This window comes from Triturus cristatus, chromosome 2_1, assembly GCF_964204655.1.
Source record: "Triturus cristatus chromosome 2_1, aTriCri1.1, whole genome shotgun sequence".
Taxonomy (NCBI): domain Eukaryota; kingdom Metazoa; phylum Chordata; class Amphibia; order Caudata; family Salamandridae; genus Triturus; species Triturus cristatus.
The window spans coordinates 6,827,463-6,849,056 of NC_140581.1; the positions used below are offsets into that span (position 1 = coordinate 6,827,463).

At 51.2% G+C, this 21,594-nt stretch overlaps 1 protein-coding gene across 4 annotated transcripts in view; it reads right to left on the reverse strand.

Moving 5' to 3' along the window:
- LOC146863596 (sphingomyelin phosphodiesterase 5-like) overlaps nucleotides 1-21,594 on the reverse strand; it is a 198,214-nt gene that overhangs the window by 104,971 nt on the left and 71,649 nt on the right. For all 4 annotated transcript variants that reach the window (XR_014969041.1, XM_085627607.1, XM_085627608.1 and 1 more), the window contains one exon: nucleotides 8,864-8,936. Coding sequence is in view for 3 of the 4 variants with exons in the window: in XM_085627607.1 (XP_085483733.1) it covers nucleotides 8,864-8,936 (73 nt within the window). In the remaining variant the exon portion in view is untranslated. The remainder of the gene's footprint in view (nucleotides 1-8,863; nucleotides 8,937-21,594) is intronic.

Here is a 21,594-nt window from a genome sequence, read left to right on the forward strand (position 1 = left end):
AAAGCCAGCATCGTAGATGAGACGTCTGGTAACAATGACTGATCGTGCGGTCAGCTTGGTCAGTTTGTGTGGGACAGAGGTTTGCCGGGGTTGGCACGGTACTCTGTAAGTCAAGGCTGCAACGGCGTGACTACGGAGCGTGCTAACTACAGTAGAACCAAACTCACTTCTACACACTGATGCCTACAGTGTAACCACACTCACTTCTGCACACTGATGCCTACAGTGTAACTACACTCACTGATGCACACTGCTACCCACAGTGTAACCACACTCACTGATGCACACTGCTGTCTACAGTGGAACCACACACACTGCTACACAGTGCTACCCACAGTGGAACCGACCTCACGGCCGCATACCGTTGTCTACAGTGAAACTACACTCACTGCTACAAGCATGTGCTGACCAGCACACGCACACTTAGTTACACCATCACGTATGTCTACACTCACTCCAACACATATCTGCCTACAGTCGAACCACGCTGTGGGACCCGGCCTCGTGGCACGGGCCTCCCTGACCATTTGCATCCCAGCCCAATTCATGCACCACCCTTGATCCCTGGGTGTCACCGCCCTGCCTACCCACCCCGTAGCACCCAAAGACCTCCGGCCACCATGTCCCGATGTCCCCGATGGCCGGGGCCCCCGAGAAACCTAGACCCTGAACGCGCCATACCCGGCCGAGGGAGGAAGAACCCCCCCAAGCAAGACAGGGAGGAGTAGTCTGTCACACCTCTGACCTCCTTGCCGAAGAGGGTTTCGATCGCCCTCCGCATGTTGGGTGTCTGGAGTCCCTCCAGATCCAACTTGAAAGGATTAAAGGGCCGAGCGGCAGGAAATCCCATCACGCCGCCCCCAGGCGCCAAGACCCCTCTCTGCGAGGACTCCGGACTTCAAAGAGAAGAAGGCCTATAACAAGGGGTGCTCAAGGGACTGAGGGCAGAGAAGATCTGGAACTAAGAGCCTTGCGGACCTGGTCGCGGCTCGACGAATCTAAAGAGGAAGAACGCTACCCGGCCATTGGAAACCGAACGAGCCCTGCTGACGTCGTCGCGGCTCCCCGGAACACTGACAACACCTGAGCCCTGCTGAGAGACTCGCGGCTCCCCTAACGCTACGACCGGCTGAGCCCTGCTGAGTAAATCGCGGCTCGAGAGTACACTGGTCCGGCTGGACCCAAGACCATACCGTATCCCCCGGCTCGAGGATTGAGAGCTGCGCGAAGGATACTCAGCCTCGACCCTGAACCTAGAGACTGTCCCGCTACTCCAACCCCTTATCAAGATATTACGAACACTTGTTGTATTGACCAAAGGCTACATTACGGATCATAAAGTTCCAGAGAATCTTGAGATAAAGAGATCCGTTCTACTAAAAACCTACTGTGTGGTGTCCCTTTGTCAAGTAGTGAAAGCTCAACGCGTGCGATCCTAGGTACGAGACCCTTCCCTGAAAGGGCCTCCCCGCCAGTGCTCGGCCTGGTTCTGGGAGAGGTGGGTCACGGGGTGGTCAGGAACGTGTTCTGCACCCCCCTGAGATCGCCCCTTCCAACATTTGGTGGCAGGCGACGGGATCCGAGCCGACACCTGGAGATCATACAGTAAACGGCTGACGCACTACCGAACAAAGATGGAAGAAGGAACTGCCATGAGTACCGCAGGAACCAACGCGAGTTCTACGTTCCGAGAGGACCGGTTGGAAGAGTATACGCACCGCGAATTAAAGCAGTTTTGCAAAGACCTTGGAATCGCTACCACCGGATTAAGCACCAAAGAAGATTTCCAGAAAGCATTGAAGGCCGGGGTAGAGTCCGGAGATTCCCCTCCCCAAACCGAAGGAGACGGTCGACGGATGGAGCCGCCGAACGAGCTCCGAAGCACCCCGGTAAGGAACAACGCCCCAGAGGTTGGCCTATCCCCGGAAGAACTAGCGGACCGAGACAGGAGCCGCAGCCACGAACTAGAACTGGCCAAGCTAAAGATAGAGGGAGAGCTAAAATTGGCCGAGAAAAAGTTAGCTGTAGAACAGTTACGCCTACAAGGGGAAATTGAAGAGAAGAAACGCCAGCGAGAAAACGAAGAAAAAAAAACTTCAACTAGAACATGAGCGCAGCTTAAAAGAGATCGAGCTCAAGGCCAGGAGTGAGGAATCCAGACCCCCGGGGAATCTAGAGACCTCTCCCCCGGTGGAACCAAAGGTCCACATCCCCAAGGATGTGGTGAAAGAATATTACAAGAACGACGAAATCCAGCAATGGTTCAAGGCCTACGAGGTCGCCATGACCTCCCACCGAGTTCCACAGAAGGATTGGGGGGCTGGCTTGTGGGGCCGGTTCCTGAGCGAGGGGAGAGACACCCTGCTGGACCTGCCCTCCACTGTGCTAAATTCTTACAGCCACATGAAAGAGGCCCTATTAGCGAGATATGGACTCACACCCGAGATGTACCGGCAACGGTTCCGAGACTGCAAAAAGATACCCGGTACTACGTGGGTGGAGTACGTGAACTTTTACAGCAGGGCCTTAGACGGGTGGATCAAGGGCAGCAAGGTCTCCACCTTTGAGGAGCTGTTCGACCGGATTGCATGGGAACACTTGTCCGCAAATTGCTTTGTAGAGTTACGCCAGCATCTGCTCGACAGCAAGCTCACAGATCCGCGGAAACTGGCTGTTGAAGCTGACCGCTGGGTGAACACCCGGGCCCCCCGGGGCCCCGTGGGAGACTACGGCCGCCACAGTCAGGGACCTCCCCGCCAGAGGGGTGGGGGGAACCAGGGGAGACAGAGGGAATCCCCGTCAGGCCCCCAGCATAGTCCCCCCAGAAGCCAACCCCCGCACTTTCCAGCCCCTCCTCCAGCCAGCACGGGGCCCCCGGGGAGGCAGGGACCCCGAGTCAGGATCACCTGTTACCGATGCCAACAGACTGGACACTACGCCAGTGACCCCCAGTGTCCCATGTACCAACGACCCACAGCGACAGCTCCCCCAGCCCGACAGATGGCCACAGTGGCCCTAGGGGAGGAGATGGAGGACACCGAGGAGTGGGAGCCTGCAGCCATGGCCCTAGTCTCTCTAGGAGACCGAGAAATGATTCCCGGAGCCCCCCTACCCGCCAACACCAAGAAGTACCGACAGCAGGTGACGGTCAACGGGCACCGAGTCGAGGCCGGGGTGAGTGTCACAGCGGTCCACTGTCACCTGGTCACAGAAGACCAGATACTACCCGACGTCTTCTGTCCGGTTATATCCTCGGACAATTCCGAGAGCCTCTGCAGGATGGCCCTGGTACCCTTCGAATGGGGGGGAGTGACCAGTAAATTGAGAGTGGCCGTCCGAACCTCCCAACCAGTGGACTGCCTCCTGGGCAACGATCTCGAGAGCTCCATGTGGGGGCAGGTGGAGCAAAGGGCCCACCTAGGAATGATGGGCCTACCCGAATGGGTGTGCGCCACTACGCGCTCCATGTCTGCCCGACTACCTCCCCTCGAGGGAATTGAGGCCCCAGCCCTGAGCCCAGTCACCGTCCCAGAGGACCGGGGCAGACTACCCGAGCCCGACGACCTCCTCTCAGAAGGAGAACCCGTCCCCAACGACGGGCCATTGTATCGGGACCCCAAGCAAATGACCGAGCTAGGTGACCTGCCAGAGTTGGCATAATGGCGCTCCGAGGGGGGCCCCTCCCGGGAGGAGTTCTGCAGAGAACAAGCCGCCTGCCCTTCCCTCATTGGACCCCGGCAGCAGGCCGAAGCCCAGGCGGCGGGCGACCAGTCCGGAACCCATTGGATTTATTGGGAGAACGGCCTCCTGTACAGTGAGCAGAAGTCAGCCGAACTAGGGTCGGCACGGGTACTGATAGTACCCCTGCGCTTCCGAGACTTCCTCCTGGGCCTAGCCCATGATGTGACCCTGGCGGGACACTTGGGCCAAGACAAGACCTATCATCACTTAGTCACCCACTTCTATTGGCCCAAGTTGCGAGCTAATGTAGAGGCCCACTGTAAATCATGCCCACGTGCCAGGCCAGCGGAAAAAGTGGAGGAAAGCGCAAAGCTCCCCTATAACCCTTCCCCGTCGTTAGTACCCCCTTTGAGCGGGTGGGGATAGACATCGTGGGACCTCTGGATCCCAGGACCGCCCAGGGTCACCGATTAATCCTCGTACTGGTGGACCATGCCACCCGCTACCCCGAAGCCATCCCCCTCCGAACCGTGACGGCCCCCGTGGTAGGCCGGGCCTTGATGGGGATATTCTCCCGCGTGGGGATCCCTCGCGAGGTCGTGAGTGATCGCAGCACTAACTTTATCTCAAAGTACATGAGGTCCTTATGGCAACAATGTGGGGTATCGTACAAATTCACCACCCCGTACCACCCTCAAGGCAATGGTCTAGTGGAACGGTTTAACCGGACCCTGAAGGGGATGATCATGGGCCTCGAAGAGCCCCTCTGTCGCAGATGGGACATCCTCCTCCCCTGCCTTCTGTTCGCCTACTGGGAAGTCCCCCAAAAATCCCTGGGGTTCAGCCCATTCGAATTGCTCTAAGGGCACCCCATCCGGGGACCCCTGAGCCTGGTCAAGGAGGGCTGGGAGACCGCCCCCCGAGGCCAACTGCAAGATGTATTCCGCTACATCCTGGCGCTCCGCAACCAGACTCGAAAGTTCCGGGAGCTCGCCGAGGCAAATCTGGAGGCGAGCCAGGAGGAGATGATGCGCTGGTATTATCAGAATGCCACTCTGGTCGAGTTCCAGCCGGGCCAACAGGTCTGGGTGATGGCCCTGGTGAAACCCTGCGCCCTCCAAGACAAATGGACTGGACCCTTCAAGGTCGTAGATCGGAAGAGCCAAGTCACTTACTTAGTTGACGTCCAGTCCCCTAGGAACCCCCTCCGGGTCCTCCACGCGAACCGCCTCAAACCTCACTTTGTGAGGACAGAGTTGAGTTTGCTCCTAGCCACCGACGCTGGGACAGAAGAAGACACCGAGCCCCTCCCGGACCTCCTGTATGCTAAAGAGAAAGATGGCTCCATAGAGGGAGTGAGACTTTCCTCCTCCCTCACCCCCCAACAATACGACGACTGCCGCCAGCTTTTGGGGCAATTTGCAGACCTCTTCTCCCTCACCCCCAGGGTCACCGACTGGTGTGTCCATGACGTGGACACGGGAGACAGCCCGCCCGTACGGCACAGAGCCTACCGGGTCCGGACCTGCATCCAGGCCGAAGTAGCTAAGATGCTAGCCCTAGGGGTGGTCGAACCCTCCGACAGCCCATGGGCCAGCCCCGTGGTACTGGTTCCGAAAGCAGCGGCCCCTGGTGTCGTCCCCCAAACTAAGGTTCTGCGTGGACTACCGGGGGCTCAATGCGGTCACCCGAGCCAACGCTCACCCTATTCCCCGCGCAGACGAGCTCATTGACCGCCTCGGGGTTGCTCACTACCTCAGCACCTTTGACTTGACCTGCGGGTACTGGCAAATTGCACTCACTGAGGGGGCCAAGGAGCGGTCCGCCTTCTCCACCCCAGATGGGCACTATCGCTTTCGAGTCATGCCCTTTGGAATGAAAAATGCCCCGGCCACTTTCCAGCGGCTGGTCAACAGGGTCCTGGCCAGGCTGGAAGAATTCAGCGCCGCGTACCTAGACGACATTGCGGTGTTCAGCTCCCAATGGACCGAACACCTCCCGCACCTCCGACAGGTACTGATGGCCCTGCGCCAAGCAGGCCTAACCGTCAAAGCCAGCAAATGCCAAATTGGACAAGGGTCAGTGGTTTACCTGGGACACCAGGTCGGGAGCAGGCAGGTCGCTCCCCTCCAGCCCAAGATTGACGCCATCTTGGCCTGGGAACCCCCTACGACCCAGACAGAAGTCCGGGCCTTCTTGGGCCTTACCGGCTACTACCGGAGGTTCATTATAAGCTATGGCAGCATAGTGGGCCCCCTCACAGAGCTAACCTCCAAGAAACAGCCGAAGAAAGTACAGTGGACCCCCCCTTGCCAAGAGGCGTTCGACGCCCTTAAAACCGCTATGTGCACTGCCCCCGTGCTCCAAGCCCCCGACTACTCCAAGGAGTTTTTAGTCCAGACGGACGCTTCGGAGCATGGCATCGGGGCCGTCCTATCACAATTCAACGAGACCAGCCCGTAGCCTTCATCAGCCCGAGGCTACTCCCCCGGGAACGACGGTGGAGCACCATTGAAAGAGAGGCCTTCGCAGTAGTCTGGGCGCTAAAGAAGCTACAGCCTTACTTGTTCGGAACCCACTTCCGAGTCCAAACAGATCATCGACCCTTACGGTGGCTGATGCAAATGAGAGGAGAGAACCCCAAACTGCTGCTATGGTCAATCTCCCTCCAGGGGATGGACTTCACCGTAGAGCATCGCCCAGGTACTAACCACGCCAACGCTGACGGCCTGTCCAGATTCTTCCGCCTCAGCGAAGAGAACCCCCAAGAGGATGGGTAGTTCTCCCCGACTTTCAGCTGGGGGGGGGGACACGGGTTGGACCCGGCCTCGTGGCGTGGGCCTCCCTGACCATTAGCATCCCAGCCCAATCCATGCACCACCCTTGATCCCTGGGTGTCACCGCCCTGCCTACCCACCCCGTAGCACCCAAAGACCTCCGGCCACCATGTCCCGATGTCCCCGATGGCCGGCCCGGGGCCCCCGGGAAACCTAGACCCTGAACGCGCCATACCCGGCCGAGGGAGGAAGAACCCCCCAAGCAAGACAGGGAGGAGTAGTCTCTGTCACACCTCTGACCTCCTTGCCGAAGAGGGTTTCAATCGCCCTATGGGCCCCCGGGGAGCTGGCTCCCCGCATGCTGGGTGTCTGGAGTCCCTCCAGATCCAACTTGAAAGGATCAAAGGGCCGAGCGGCAGGAAATCCCAACACGCCGCCCCCAGGCGCCAAGACCCCTCTCTGCGAGGACTCCGGACTTCAAAGAGAAGAAGGCCTATAACAAGGGGTGCTCAAGGGACTGAGGGCAGGGAAGATCTGGAACTAAGAGAGCCTTGCGGACCTGGTCGCGGCTCGACGAATCTAAAGAGGAAGAACGCTACCCGGCCCTTGGAAACCGAACGAGCCCTGCTGACTTCGTCGCGGCTCCCGCTTGGCAGAGACCCCTTTCTGAGCCCTGCTGACGTCGTCGCGGCTCCCCGGAACACTGACAACACCTGAGCCCTGCTGAGAGACTCGCGGCTCCCCTAACCCTACGACCGGCTGAGCCCTGCCGAGTGAATCGCGGCTCGAGAGTACACTGGTCCGGCTGGACCCACGACCGTACCGTATCCCCCGGCTCAAGGATAGAGAGCTGCGCGAAGGATACTCGGCCTCGACCCTGAACCTAGAGGCTGTCCCGCTACCCCAACCCCTTATCAAGATATTACGAACACTTGTTGTATTGACCAAAGGCTACATTACGGATCATAAAGGTCCAGAGAATCTTGAGATAAAGAGATCCATTCTACTAAAAACCTACTGTGTGGTGTCCCTTTGTCAAGTAGTGCAAGCTCAACGCGTGCGATCCTAGGTACGAGACCCTTCCCTGAAAGGGCCTCCCCGCCAGTGCTCGGCCTGGTTCTGGGAGAGGTGGGTCACGGGGTGGTCAGGAACGTGTTCTGCACCCCCCTGAGATCGCCCCTTCCAACACACACTCACCTCTGACTACCAAGACACTCACCTCCACACTTCTGGCGATAAGAGTTACAGACACTCCCACAAAGGCTGTTTACCCTTTTTTGAGGTCTCATTACTAGGGGTGTGTAATTACTTAGTTACATTTGCCACTGTTCATGGTCTAAACAAAACGCTCAAGGTTCCTGCGCAGACTTTAATCGACCTATGCTGACCAAGGGCAGGGAACACAAGCTGCAGTCAATGAACCGGCGCAGTATTTTCACATTCCACAGGTCTAGGTTTCCTTGATAATGTGTCTCTCTTGCAACAAGGAGGAGTCACTCCAAGGACAGCCTCCGAGCACGACTCAATCTATGAAAGCTTTTCAGTGGTTTTCAGTTCTGGACCCTGGGCACTGACTGGCGTGTTCACTCACCTCCGAGCAGTGTTGGCTGCTAGGCACTAAACCCTGGCCCCCCTGAACACTGAGCGCTGGCTGCTGGACCCTGGGGTCTGGACCTTGGGCACTGGATCCTTGGTCCTGGACCCCAGGCGCTGGCCCCTGGGCGCTAGACCCTTGCCCTCCTGGACCCTGGGCGCTGGACCTTAGGCACTGTACCCTGGGTGCTGGACCCTTGCCCTCCTGGACCCTGGGTGCTGGACCATTGCCCCCCTGGACCCTGGGTGCTGGACCCTTGCTCCCCTGGACCCTGGGTGCTGGACCCTGGGCACTGGACCCTTGCCCCCCTGGACCCTGGGCACTGGACCCTGGACCCTTGCCCCCCTGGGCACTGGACCCTGGATCCTTGACCCCCTGGACCCTGGGTACTGGACCCTTGCCCCCCTGGTCCCTGGGTGCTGGACCCTTGCTCCCCTGGACCCTGGGCGCTGGACCCTTGCCCCGCTGGACCCTGGGCACTGGACCCTGGGCGCTGGACCCTTGCCCCCCTGGGCACTGGACCCTGGGCGCTGGACCCTCGTGCTGGACCCTTGCCCCCCTGGACCCCGGACCCTTGGCGCTAGACTCTGGCATGTTGACCTTCGAGCAGTGTTGGCTGCTGGGCACTGCACCCCTGGCAACACCTTTTACGTATCTGTTGAGCCCTATAAATATTATTTACATTACATGACTATGGACCTCTCGTCCGCAGGGCTGGCCTCTACTGTAGCATAAGGTACCACTAAGATGTCATTAAGGTAGAAATAATTTAACACTAGTCATGCTTCAATTCCGCAGACATGCCTCCTACCTTCTGGCGCGTGCAGGTGGGTGCAGTTCAAGTATCCAACAATCCTCTTCTCTCCAATGGCACCAACATGAACCTGAAACACAAGCAGAAGGAAGGTGAGAGAACTCCTCGCGCACTGGGGGCACAGCCTTGACTGCTGTGTAAGAGTAAGTGCCCAGCAGGGCAGGGGTGTCAACTAGGGGGGGGTTGGCCTCCCCTTAATTTTCAACAAAATGTGATTCATCTCCAAGACCAGGGAGACTGCACTGTGGAGACAAGGCAAGAGAAATAAATCCATTAGACTCTAACCTGCAGCTAACTGCAGTGACTTTACTACATAAACGCTGCTCTCTGCCACATGTCTTATGCGAGCAGGTATGAGAAGTGTGCCGGGCTGTTATTGTTGAAGTCTTCTCTACGACGTCTGGAGGACTTTTGGCTGCATTATATAGCAGATGGTGGCCTTCTTACTACCATTACAGAGTGGACGGGCGTAGAGTGGTGTCGAGTAGAGTCGAAGGGAGTGACAGAAAGTGAAGTAAACTGGAGTAAAGTGTCGTGGAGTGGCATAGAGGATGTTGTGCACAGTGGAGTATACTTATGTGGCATACAGTGGTGCAGGCTGTCAGAGTGGAGTGGAGAAAGGTTTTTGTGAGTAGAGCGGAGTAAGGTAGATTGCAGTAAAGTGGCATAAAGTGAGTTGTGTAGAGTGGAGTAGAATGTTGTAGATTAAAGTGGAGTAGATTATTGTAGAGTGGAGTGGCATAAAGTGGAGTGTGAGAGTGGTGTGGCGTAGAGTGGGGTTAAGTGGTGTGGAGAGGCATAGAGTGGAGTAGAATGTAATAGAGTGAAATGGGGTGGCGTGACAGAGTGTCTTAGAGTGTAGCAGCATACAGTGGAGTGGTGTAGAGTAGCATACTGGAGTAGAGTGGAGTAGTGTGTCAGAGTAGAGTGGAGTACAGGGTTTGAAGTGGCGTAGAGAGAGTTGTGCACAGTTTCATCAAGTGGCATAGAATTGAATAGAATGTTGTATGGTGGAGTGGCATAGAGTGGGCTATATTTTCGTAGAGTGGAGGGGCAAAGAGTGCCAGAGTGAAGTGGGAGTGGCATGGTGTACAGTGGAGTAAAGTGGCAGAGTGGAGTGGCATAGAGTAGAGTGGAGTGACAGAGTGAAGGGGCGCAGAGTGGAGGGAAGTGGAGTGGAGGGATGTGTTGTAGAGAAGAGTGCCATGTCGTAGAGTAGAGTGGCGTGTCATGCAGTAGAGTGGAGTGGAATTCAGTGCAGTGGCATGGAGTGGCGCGTCACAGATTGGAGTGGTGTAGATTGGAGTGGCATGTCGTAGAGTGGAGTGGCGTGTCAGAGTGAAGTGGTGTAGAGTGACGTGGTGTAGAGTGGAGTGGTGTAGAGTGGGGTGGAGTGACGTGGAGGGGCATGGAGTAGGGTGGGATAAAGTGGAGTGGAGTAAAGTGTTGCAGAGAGGAGCAGAGTGTCTCAGGATGGAGTGGCGTGTCATAGAGTGGTGTAAAGTGGAGGGGGATAAGGTGGAGTAGAGTGCTGTACAGTGATGTGGTGCAGGGTGGAGTTGTGTAGTGTGGAGTATGCATGGTGAGGTAGCACACTGCCATAACAGACAACACATTTTTATTGAAATGACCATTACATTTGCACAGACATAGAGGTTTATTGATAAAAGTATACAGCTCACAACTGATAATGTGTGGAAATAGCATCACCTACTGTATTGTTTTATTTTGATCGTATTAAAATATTTGTTTTCGCCACACTTCAGAATTACACCAAAAAATTGGCTTCATTTGTGCTTTCCTAATTCTGATACATTCTGAAAAATCTGCACAGTTCATTTACAGACATTTAAATGTTGTTGTGTGCTAGGAAAAAAACCTTTCATTTACAGCAAACATATCAAGTAAACAAGCTCCCTCGGAAGACAGGGCGTGACATTTGACCTCTGTCATTGAATGCATGACAAATGTGATGAGATAGTAACAAGCTTTAAAGGCCTAATTACAGAAAGTGGAAGACTCGTGGAAGAATACAATAAATAGGTTATGCTTCACTGGAGGGACAAACTCAAGCTGGACAGCCGGAAACAAATAAATAAAATCAGCAATTAGAAAGCAAGCAAATATGAGTTACAAAACACAAAACCAATGGTAAGCAAAGGGTGGAATGTATTACCAGGGTAGATTTCAGAATGTCCCCAAAAAGTTGTTAGCAAACCAAACAGCTGTGCTGTCTGGTAGGCTTTGACCTAAAAATGCCTACTTTGCCAAAATCAAGTCAAATATGCACACTATGTACCCTTTTAAAACAGCTGATAAAACTGAAAACGCAAGTAGTAGAGAGAGATAAGTCAGAGTGCTCCCTCTGCTGCTGCTGGCAGTCAGTCCTTGGTCCAGGGTCTGCATCAATGGTCACACTCTCACTGCTGCTGGCAGTCAGTCCTTGGTCCAGGGTCTGCATCAATGGTCACACTCTCGACTGCTGCTGGCAGTCAGTCCTTGGTCCAGGGTCTGCATCAATGGTCACACTCTCGACTGCTGCTGGCAGTCAGTCCTTGGTCCAGGGTCTGCATCAATGGTCACACTCTCGACTGCTGCTGGCAGTCAGTCCTTGGTCCAGGGTCTGCATCAATGGTCACACTCTCGACTGCTGCTGGCAGTCAGTCCTTGGTCCAGGGTCTGCATCAATGGTCACACTCTCGACTGCTGCTGGCAGTCAGTCCTTGGTCCAGGGTCTGCATCAATGGTCACACTCTCGACTGCTGCTGGCAGTCAGTCCTTGGTCCAGGGTCTGCATCAATGGTCACACTCTCGACTGCTGCTGGCAGTCAGTCCTTGGTCCAGGGTCTGCATCAATGGTCACACTCTCGACTGCTGCTGGCAGTCAGTCCTTGGTCCAGGGTCTGCATCAATGGTCACACTCTCGACTGCTGCTGGCAGTCAGTCCTTGGTCCAGGGTCTGCATCAATGGTCACACTCTCGACTGCTGCTGGCAGTCAGTCCTTGGTCCAGGGTCTGCATCAATGGTCACACTCTCGACTGCTGCTGGCAGTCAGTCCTTGGTCCAGGGTCTGCATCAATGGTCACACTCTCACTGCTGCTGGAAGTCAGTCTTCTGTCCAGAGTCTGAATCAATTCTCACACCTTCTGTTGAATTTGAATTTAAAAGCATTTATTGAGCGCACTTATACCATGCGGTTTCATGGCGCTTTGGGTGGTGCAGTGGCCGTCGACAGTGAGAGGCTAGGCATTGTAGGCGCGCAAAAATAAAAAGGTTGAGGTCCTTCCGAAACTGTACATAGGAAGGAGATGTACGAAGGGCAGCAGGAAGGGAATTCCAAAAGAGCGGGGCGAGAACAGCGAACTTTGCTCCGCCGGATTTCTGTTTCTTAAAGCGAGGAATGGCCAAAAGAGACATATGGGTGGAGCGAAGTTCTCGGCCTGGAAGATAGGATTTTATGGCAGAGCATATAAACTCAGGAGCGGTTCCCGACCTAGCCTGGAAAGTGCGGCAGCCAAGTTTAAAAAGGGCGCGCTCTCTCACCGGAAGCCAGTGCAATGCTTTGAGCAATGGGGTGGCTCGATGGTGTTTGGGTAGGCCGTGGATCAAGCGGGCCGCTTGATTCTGTACAAGTTGCAAGCGATGAAAAGCATAAGCAGGAGCCCCATCGTAGATGATGTTGCCATAGTCAATTCGTGATAATACCATGGCCAACACAATGATCTTTAGGGCAGATAGGGAGAAGAAGCGGGAAACTTTCCTGATTACTCTTAGTCAAAAGAAGCAGGCAGAAACAACTGATCCAACATGTGAATGAACGGAAAGTTGCGAGTTTAGAAGAATCCCGAGCGTTTTAACTTTAGGGACAGGGAGAGGGGGGACACCAAGTGACAAGGGCCAGTGAGAAGGGGCCCACGGACTGCAACCACCTCCGGTCAAGACTAACTCGGTCTTGTCCGGATTGAGTTTGAGGTGGTTGCAGTTCATCCAATCCTGGATAAATGTCATAACTGTTCGGACATTAAGGGCAGATAAGGAGGAATTTGAAAGATTAAAAATTAGCTGGAGGTCATCGGCGTAATTGAACACCGTGACCTCCATCTGCTGTAACGAAAAAATGAGGGGGTAGATGTATAAATTAAATAGGAGGGGGGAGAGTGATGAGCCCTGAGGAACCCCACACTCCACCTTATGAGAGAAAGCGGTGAAATCGGCCAAGTGGACGGCTTGGGCCCTCCCTGTCAGGAAGGACTCAATCCACGAGAAGGCCAAGCCTTCTATGCCCGCCGCCCTGACACGGTTAAGAAGGATGGAGTGGTCCACCGTGTCAAAAGCGGCGGACAGGTCTAGTAAGATCAGGGCTTGAGGAGAGTTGGTGTCAATTCCTTCACGCAGCTCGTCCATTACCGAGATCACCACCTTCTCGGTGGAGTGCAAGGGGCGAAAGCCAGCTTGACAGGGGGAGAGGCAGTGATTAGTTTCTACATGAGTGCTTAAAGTGGTTGTGACATGAGTTTCCAGAACTTTTGCTAAGTAAGGCAAAAGGGAAATGGGGCGATAATTAGAAGGGGAGGATGGGTCGGCGTCAGGTTTTTTAATAATGGGTATTACAACTGCTGATTTATGTAAACTGGGAACAGTTCCCTTGCTTAGCGAGTCATTGAGAAGGGTCAAAGGTGGAATAGGACAGGTTGAATAAATTTCCCTAAGAATATGGGCTGGAGCAAAGTCTAGGGGAGAACCCGATTTAACTCGACAAAGTAATGGGAGAAGTGTGTCAGTAGTTAGCAAGGGAATAAGATTGAGTTTAGGGGGCGTGGGCGGGGGGGAAAGGTTGACAAATGTAAGGGAAGGTGGGGGAATGTTAAGCTTGATTTTGACCACTTTATCAATAAAAAACTTGAGTGAGTCACAGAGGGACTGAGAGGGAGGAATGGTAGCCGTAGTTCTACTGGATAATGCCAGTTCGTGGACCGTGGAAAAGATTTCCTTTGAGCAGGACTCAGCTGCCATTATCCTGCGAGTATAGAAATCGGTTTTAGCTTCAACGATGCCCTTTTTATAAGTTTTTAAAACAGACAGATTGTCTTTAGCTCAGAACTGTAAGTTTTCCTCCAAGCTCGCTCGGCTCTCCTTGCAGCCAATTTCTTTACTTTAGGTCTGAAGTGAACCATCGGTTGGCTGCATGGGCCCGCTTAACTGTAAGCCGCCTCAGAGGGGCGAACTCGTCACCCGCCCGAGTCAGCCAGTTGTTAATGACGGCCAATTGGGAGGTAGCGGCGAGATCTGCGAGGTCAGGACTGGTTTTGGCCAGAGTTGAGCAAAAAGAGGGCATGTCAGTTTTACCCCATTTCCTGACCCAGATATTTTTGGGGAGTGGGGGTTTGGCCATCACGGTCAGTGCAAGGGAGAAGGAAATAATAAAGTGATCTGACCAGGAACACGGAAGTATTATAGGGGATGTTGATGGAATATTTGATGCCCAAATTTGATCCAACATGTGGCCGTGTATGTGCGTGGGGTTTTGAGTGAGCCGTAAAAAATTCAAAGAGGTCATAAGATCCGTGAATTCTTTAGATTGAACGCTCTCAGCAGGTTCGTCGGGCCAGTAGTTTAGGTCCCCTAGGACTACTACTGATGAGTTGTTGATCACCAAGGTGGCCAGGAGAGCCTGAATGCTTGGGAGGAAGGACGGGGTAGGTTGGGGAGGGTGATAAATTAAAACAACAGTGAGTGGTGTCCGATGAAGAGTCGAACGAGCTACAAGGTAGTCTACATCCGGAATGGGTGGGGAAGGGAGAGTCTGAAAACTGAAATCAGTCTGGGCTATTAAGGCCACTCCACCGCCCCGTTTGCCCTCTGGTCGGTCTACTCGAATGACAGAGTATGAAGGGGGCAGTGCTGCTAACACGTTGGGTAAAGAGTCGGCCTTGAACCAGGTCTCAGTTAAAAACAAGAGGTCTGGTGCATGAGTGTCAATGTAATCAAATAGCTCGTACTGATGATTGACCGCAGACCTAGTGTTTAGGAGCGTAACTGAGGTGTTGCAAAGTGGGGTGGGAGGGGCTAATGGGGGCAAGGGAGTGGTAGAAAGTATAATAGGCGAAGGAGCTAAATGTGAAGAAATGATGGGGGGACGGTGAGGAGGGGGTGTAAATAAACCAAGCTGTCTCAAGTAAGTAGTTACTGAGGGGTCGACAGCTCCAGGGGTCCAATAAGAGTAAAGTAGGGCAGGCGAATACATAATTAAACGGGCAGTATCTCGTGCCCCTAGCCCCAGTCGGCCGCGGACGGGCGCAGATGGGCTTAACTCAGGCGCAACTCCGGCATGCCTTTGTCGCGCCCGCTGCGCTCGTCCGCTGCGCTGACACATACTGCTCGATTAAGTAGGGGCGGAGCGGTGGAGGAGGGGCAGGGCTAGGATGGAAGGCAGCCCAACCAAAGATGGCGCCCGCTGCCGCTGGGAGCCCGCAAACGCGCCAACCCGACCTGGCAACCCACCTCTGAAACCCGAATGAGGTAAGAACCTGCACAACCTTTAAAAACAAGTTAGTGACAGTAAAAATACAAATGCAGACATAGCATCGCCTAAGCTCATAGTCAGCGGGGGTGGAGTACGGGAAATAATAACGAACTCGCCAAGCATTTACCGACCAGCCCACTGCCACCGGGCTACTAGCAAACACAAGGGAGAACGAGTCCTGGCTCCTAAGTAGGGGCGGAGCGGTGGAGGAGGGGCAGGGCTAGGATGGAAGGAAGCCCAACCAAAGATGGCGCCCGCTGCCGCTGGGAGCCCGCAAACGCGCCAACCCGACCTGGCAACCCACCTCTGAAACCCGAATGAGGTAAGAACCTGCACAACCTTTAAAAACAAGTTAGTGACAGTAAAAATACAAATGCAGACATAGCATCGCCTAAGCTCATAGTCAGCGGGGGTGGAGTACGGGAAATAATAACGAACTCGCCAAGCGTTTACCGACCAGCCCACTGCCACCGGGCTACTAGCAAACACCTGTTACTTTTAGAAGTCAGACCTCTGCTCAAAGTCTTCATCAAGGCCAACAGCCTCTGCAGCGGGCAGTTCATTCTCTGTCCAGAGTCTGCATCAATGCTCACACTGTCTGGATTAAAGCCAGGCTAGGTCTTTTATCGCAGGTCAGAGAAGTGGCAAGGAGCATTTGTATGTCTGCTATGTTCTTGCCCACTCCTGCTTGTAAACTGGGTTGCATAGCAGGCGTGCATGCACTCACTTGGTGCCACACTGTTGTGCCACAAGTTTAATAGAAATTCTGGTACTGCTTTGCTTACTTGCCTCCTGGGGTATCGGCCATCAACCACGACTCTACAGCAGTATCTATCCTGGGCTTTTCTTTCAATCTGACTCCAAGTGTAATCTCCTTGCAGTCTGCCTCGAGACCTCTGCGCCAGGTGTTTCTTGGCCTTCCTCTTTTTCTTTCCCTCGAGGGCCCCAGGCCAGGGTTTGCCTGGTGGTGTCGATGCAGGTTTGCGAAGGGGTTGGCCTATCCAGCCCCAGAGTCTTTTTCTGATTTCTTAATGAGCAGGGAGTTGGAAAGTCTGCTGCAATAGGTCGTTTTTGCTGATGGTGTTTGGCCAACAGTGTTAAAGGATTTTTGTCTAACAGGTGTTGATGAAGGTCTGGACTTTGATGGTGGTCACTGTTGACCTCCAAGTTTCTGCTCCATACAGACGACTGATTTTATGTTGTGTTAAAAAGCCTGATCTTGGTTTGCAGCATTAGGTCCTTGGGGCTCCAGATCTTCCTTAGCTGAATGAAGGCAGCCCTTGCTTTGCCGACTCGTCTTGATGTCGGTGTCTGTCCTGCCCTGCTTGTCTATGACCCTTCCCAGGTAGGTAAAGGCATCAACCTCTTCCAGTTCATCGAATGCAAGTGACTGCCTTTCTGCTCGCCGTGTCAGCCTTCAGGATCTTGGTTTTTCCCCTTTGAGTGTTAAGGCCAAGTTTTGTTTATGTGGCTGCCAAATTGCCAGTCTTCTCTTGGATCTGCAGATGGGTATAGGAGAGTAGACAATGAAAACACAGGGCGGGCCAGAGGAGATTAGAAACAAAACAAAGAAAAAACCTGGGTATACAAGAGAATACGCAAAATTGAGTACTAGTGGAGTAATCCATTTAAAGGGCAGTTTTCCTCATCCACCCAAAGGTGACTTGCTTTATCATAGGGTAATCCCCGCGCATCATGAATCTAGCCATGATGCAGGCAACAAAAGCCTCACAGAGAGGGAGGAGCTCAAGGAGGTCTTAAAAAAAGAGGTATACTAATTACCTTGGATGATCTAAGTGTGGTGAGGGGTACAGAGCAACAGTGGAAGTGTGAAAAAGGGGACAAAACTAGCTCCAGAGTACGCAATCCTTTAATGGGGCGTCAATGGCTAGGATTAAAAACCAAGCTAGAACAGAAGGAAATTCAACCTGCCTTAAAGTGAATAATAGATCGACATGTTCCAGCTTAATACCCTCAACAGAAGTGTGGCGGCCATCTTCAGGACCCTATATGGAAGCTTCTGCAAGGTTATGTGCAAGAAAAATATAAATTCAGTGAAACAAAACAAGTTGTTTTTATACAGAACAAGTGTCATTGTAGTAGTCCACATTATCAAGGATCCACTTGAATGTTTACCCGCAGACGTCAGGTAGCATGTAGGGGTGGGCGAAGAATTCAGATCTGTCGGCGGAGTTAGCAGAATTTTATCCACTCCGTGCTCTGTGCTTAGTTCCGAAAAACACCACGAAGTGATGCGGAGTTGAATTGTTTTCTCGAACAGCTCACCATCGGTAAGTTGGCAAGCCCTTGTGAGAAAAAATAACATGCTAGATTTCCTCCTGGCAAGATTTGTCATCGCGGGCACAAGAGGACCTCATCGCCCCACCAGCATTGCGCCAAGAGGTGCGTTTGCAGAGTGGGGTAAAAAGGGGTGTGGCTTCGGAACACCTCTCTGCAATTCCACTGTGTGGGACTTACTGTAGGTATCTAGTGGCCTAGTTGGCCCCTAAGGACCCTTAGGATTCAAGGGGGTTTAATCCCCCAACCCAGAATGTGCCAGGAGATGCGTTTGCATAGCGGTGAGGGAGGGGCCTCCGGCGAGATTCCGGCTTCTCTTTTTTGTCTTCTTTGTGGAAGGGTGCTGTGTGGCCCCTCTTCCCTTAATACTTTTTGTGTCCCAGGGACCCTATACCGCAGGGCCTGGGCCATTGTTTAAATTAAAAAAAATGGAAGGGGGCAGCGCGGCTGTAGGATCCAGATAAACAGGACACAATAAATTACAAAAAGGAGGATGTATTCTTGAGAACAACACAGCACGACTGCTCTGGTCAGAAGCTCCAGAGATCCAAGTTGGATTAAGAATGCTTAGCATGACATGAGAACTTAACAGTGCAAAGCAAAGATTGGAATTATTTAAAAGGCATACTTAAAGATACAATACAAATAATAAGTGGAAGAATATAACACATCCCTCCCCTTAACAACTTAAACATAGTCCTTCATTTTAGTAGGAGGTTTAACACATCTACTAACACTTTTAATCCTAGAGGCAACACACTCAGATTCAGTAGGAACTTCGAGATCACAAGGATTTCTAATCCTGTTACTATTGATCTCAATTGGTAAACGACATTGAGCGGCCCGTCTTACATTCCAAACTCTCCCAGCTTGTGTTGCAACACTATTGAAATTAACTTTAACAACTTTAATAGGGGGCCCATACTTTAGAAGAACCTTTAGAATTGAAACGTGGTTCACGTATCCTTACCCACTCCCCAACCACGAAAGAAGGGTCTTTCACATTAATTTTCGCATCATAACACTCTTTCATTTTTTCTTGCCTTTGTTGAACTTTAAAAGAAACTTGTTGCAAATCATTACTTACAAGATCTTCTGACACTTTCTTGATCCACCAGGGGCAAAGTTTAGATGCTGGTTCCCTCCCTCTCAAAAGGCGTAACAGGCTAAGATCTGTAGTAGAATGGGAAGTAATTCGATATATCCAAAGTCTTTCTCTCAGAACAACTTTCCATTCTTTACCTGATTTCCTAGCTATTTCCACACCATCCTTAAGCACACGGGTGAACCTTTCAACCTGACCATTCCCTTGTGGTTCATAGAGTGCAGTGGTATAATGTTTAATGTTATACAACTTCAAAAAACTCTCCATATCATGGAATTTCAACTGCACACCATTATCAGTTATGAGAACTTCTGGACTACCGTCTCTAGCAAATATTTATCTGAAAAACTCAATAATAGTCTGATTAGTGTCAAACTTAACTTCACGCCACTTAGAGTGGTAATCAACGATCACCAATGCATAGCGAGTCTCTTGAGGTAAAGAATGAAATGGACCAGAAACATCAAACACAATTTTTTTGCCAAGGACATTTTGGCCATGGTACTGGTTTCAATGGTGCAGGAAAAGACTTTAACATCTTATCACTATTAACACATTCAGAACATTCCCTCACAGTCCTGTCCACCATCTTGTCCATACCTGTCCCCCAAAGACTAGATCTTATTAACTTTTTCATGGACGAAATGCCAGGATGTCCCTCATTGGCAAGCTTAAGAATAATGTCACACATGGATTCAGGGGGAACACATTTTCCATCCTTGAAGATTAAATCACCTTCAACTACCAGCTCAGTGGATACTTGTGAAAAAGATTTGACCTCAACTGGAACAAACTTATCCTTAGGCCATCCATTGAGGATAAAACCTCTAAGTACACTCCAACTTTTATCAGCAATCACGCATTTCTTCCATTCTTCCTCTAAGATGATAGAAAATTCTTGGGAAACAAAATCCATAACAGAAGCAATCATTTCAACTTCTGGACAACTTTCCTCTTCTTCTGCCACGGGACAAGCCAACCGGGAGAGGCAATCAGCAGTAGCATTTTTCCTCCCCGGCACATACTCCACACTAAAACTATATTCTTGTAGTCCGGACAGAAGACTACTTATCCTAGCAGTGGCATTCCATCCTCCTCCAGGTGACAAAATAGAAACAAGAGGCTTGTGATCGGATCTAAGCACAAACCTATTTCCCCATATGAAATTCCGAAAATGTTCAACACCCCACACACATCCTAACAGCTTCTTCTCGATAACCGAATATCTCCTATCAGTTTCGGTGAGGGTGCGGGAAGCAAATCCCACACACCATTCTTCCTTGCCGCACCTTTGAGATAATATTCCACCAGTCCACACATACTGGCACCTACTGTCACAATACAGGCCTTATTCACACGGAAAGGCCTCAACGTTGGAGCTCTAACAATCTTGTTTTTGATCAATTGAAAAGCATGTTGCTATTTCTGTGTCCAGGAAAACTCCACCTTGTGCCTAGTATGTTCTCTCAATGGTTCCATTTTGGTTGCGAAATCTGATGAATTTGCTATAAAATTTGCATATTCCTGCAAATGATAAAAGTTTTTCTTTGTTGTCAAGAGCTGGAGCATTTACAATAGCTTCTACTAAAGATTTTTTAGGAATAATTCCATTTCCAGAAAGGGTATGACCCAAATACTCAGTCTCACAAAACATTTTGCACTTATTTTGCTTTAGTCAGTCCATTTGGTTCTAGATGTTTACATACCTCTTTCACAAGTTCAGCATGTTTCTCAGGGTTAGGAGAAAACACAAGAATATCATCCTGGAAACACCTTACAAGGCTGTCTAAATGCTTAAAGACTCCACTTCTTCTATGATATCTTCCTCAATAAGATTTTGCAAAAGTGACTTAAGATCCTCTCTCACACATGCAGGTACACCCCTCAACATTTGTTTTACAAGAGGAGCTCCCGCTTTAAGTTTAATTTTATGAGAAAGAATTTAGCTTACCTAACTTCTCCGAAAAAACTTTGGGAAAGGAACAAACAATGGCAGCACTCTCATCTTTATAATCCCTATCTTCACTTGCTTGAGACACCAATAACACAGGATCACAACTCCTGGGATTGAGAACAATCTCCTTTTGTTTGAAGGCATTTTGCAAAGGATCAAATTGCATGGTGACAAATGGACAGATAAAATTAATAAGGATGAAAGAGAAAGCACAAAACAAAAAAAACAGGAAAAACACCATAAACAAGCAAACATGTTAATACTGCTCCCAAAGCATACATATAATGGAAAAATACACTAAAATATGTGTGTAATGATCTGCAAGGCACAGTTATTTAAATAAGACTTCTTTTATCTCTGCAATGTCTAAATAATAATTGTTATTGAGGTGTGCACATAACCGCGTGCTACTTTACATGAGGAATCAAGTCATGAAGGTGTGCACATCACCGTGTGCACGTGAAGAGTTGAAAAGTAAATTTATCCAGGTGTATGCACAAAGAACATAGCCATAGTGCTGGAGCAGAGTTTTCAGTTTGAAAATTCTGGGGCTTTTGAAGCTCTGGCATGTCTATTCGTTGTATTAATTTATTAATAATTAATAATTAATTATTTGTCTTGTGCAAGTGCGTTTATATTAATCAATCCGTTTGTCCTAACAAGAGAGAGTTACACGTGAGTGTGCATAAATGTGCTGTTTTAAAAAAATAACGTGCATGTTTTCATGTTTAAACGTTGCTATGTGCTGTTTATTTTTGAGCACAAAACGCTTTCCAAATTAATGCTTTTCTATGTTGCAAGTGCTAGACAAATGCATACACATAAGGGTATTAGTGGGGTTAACACT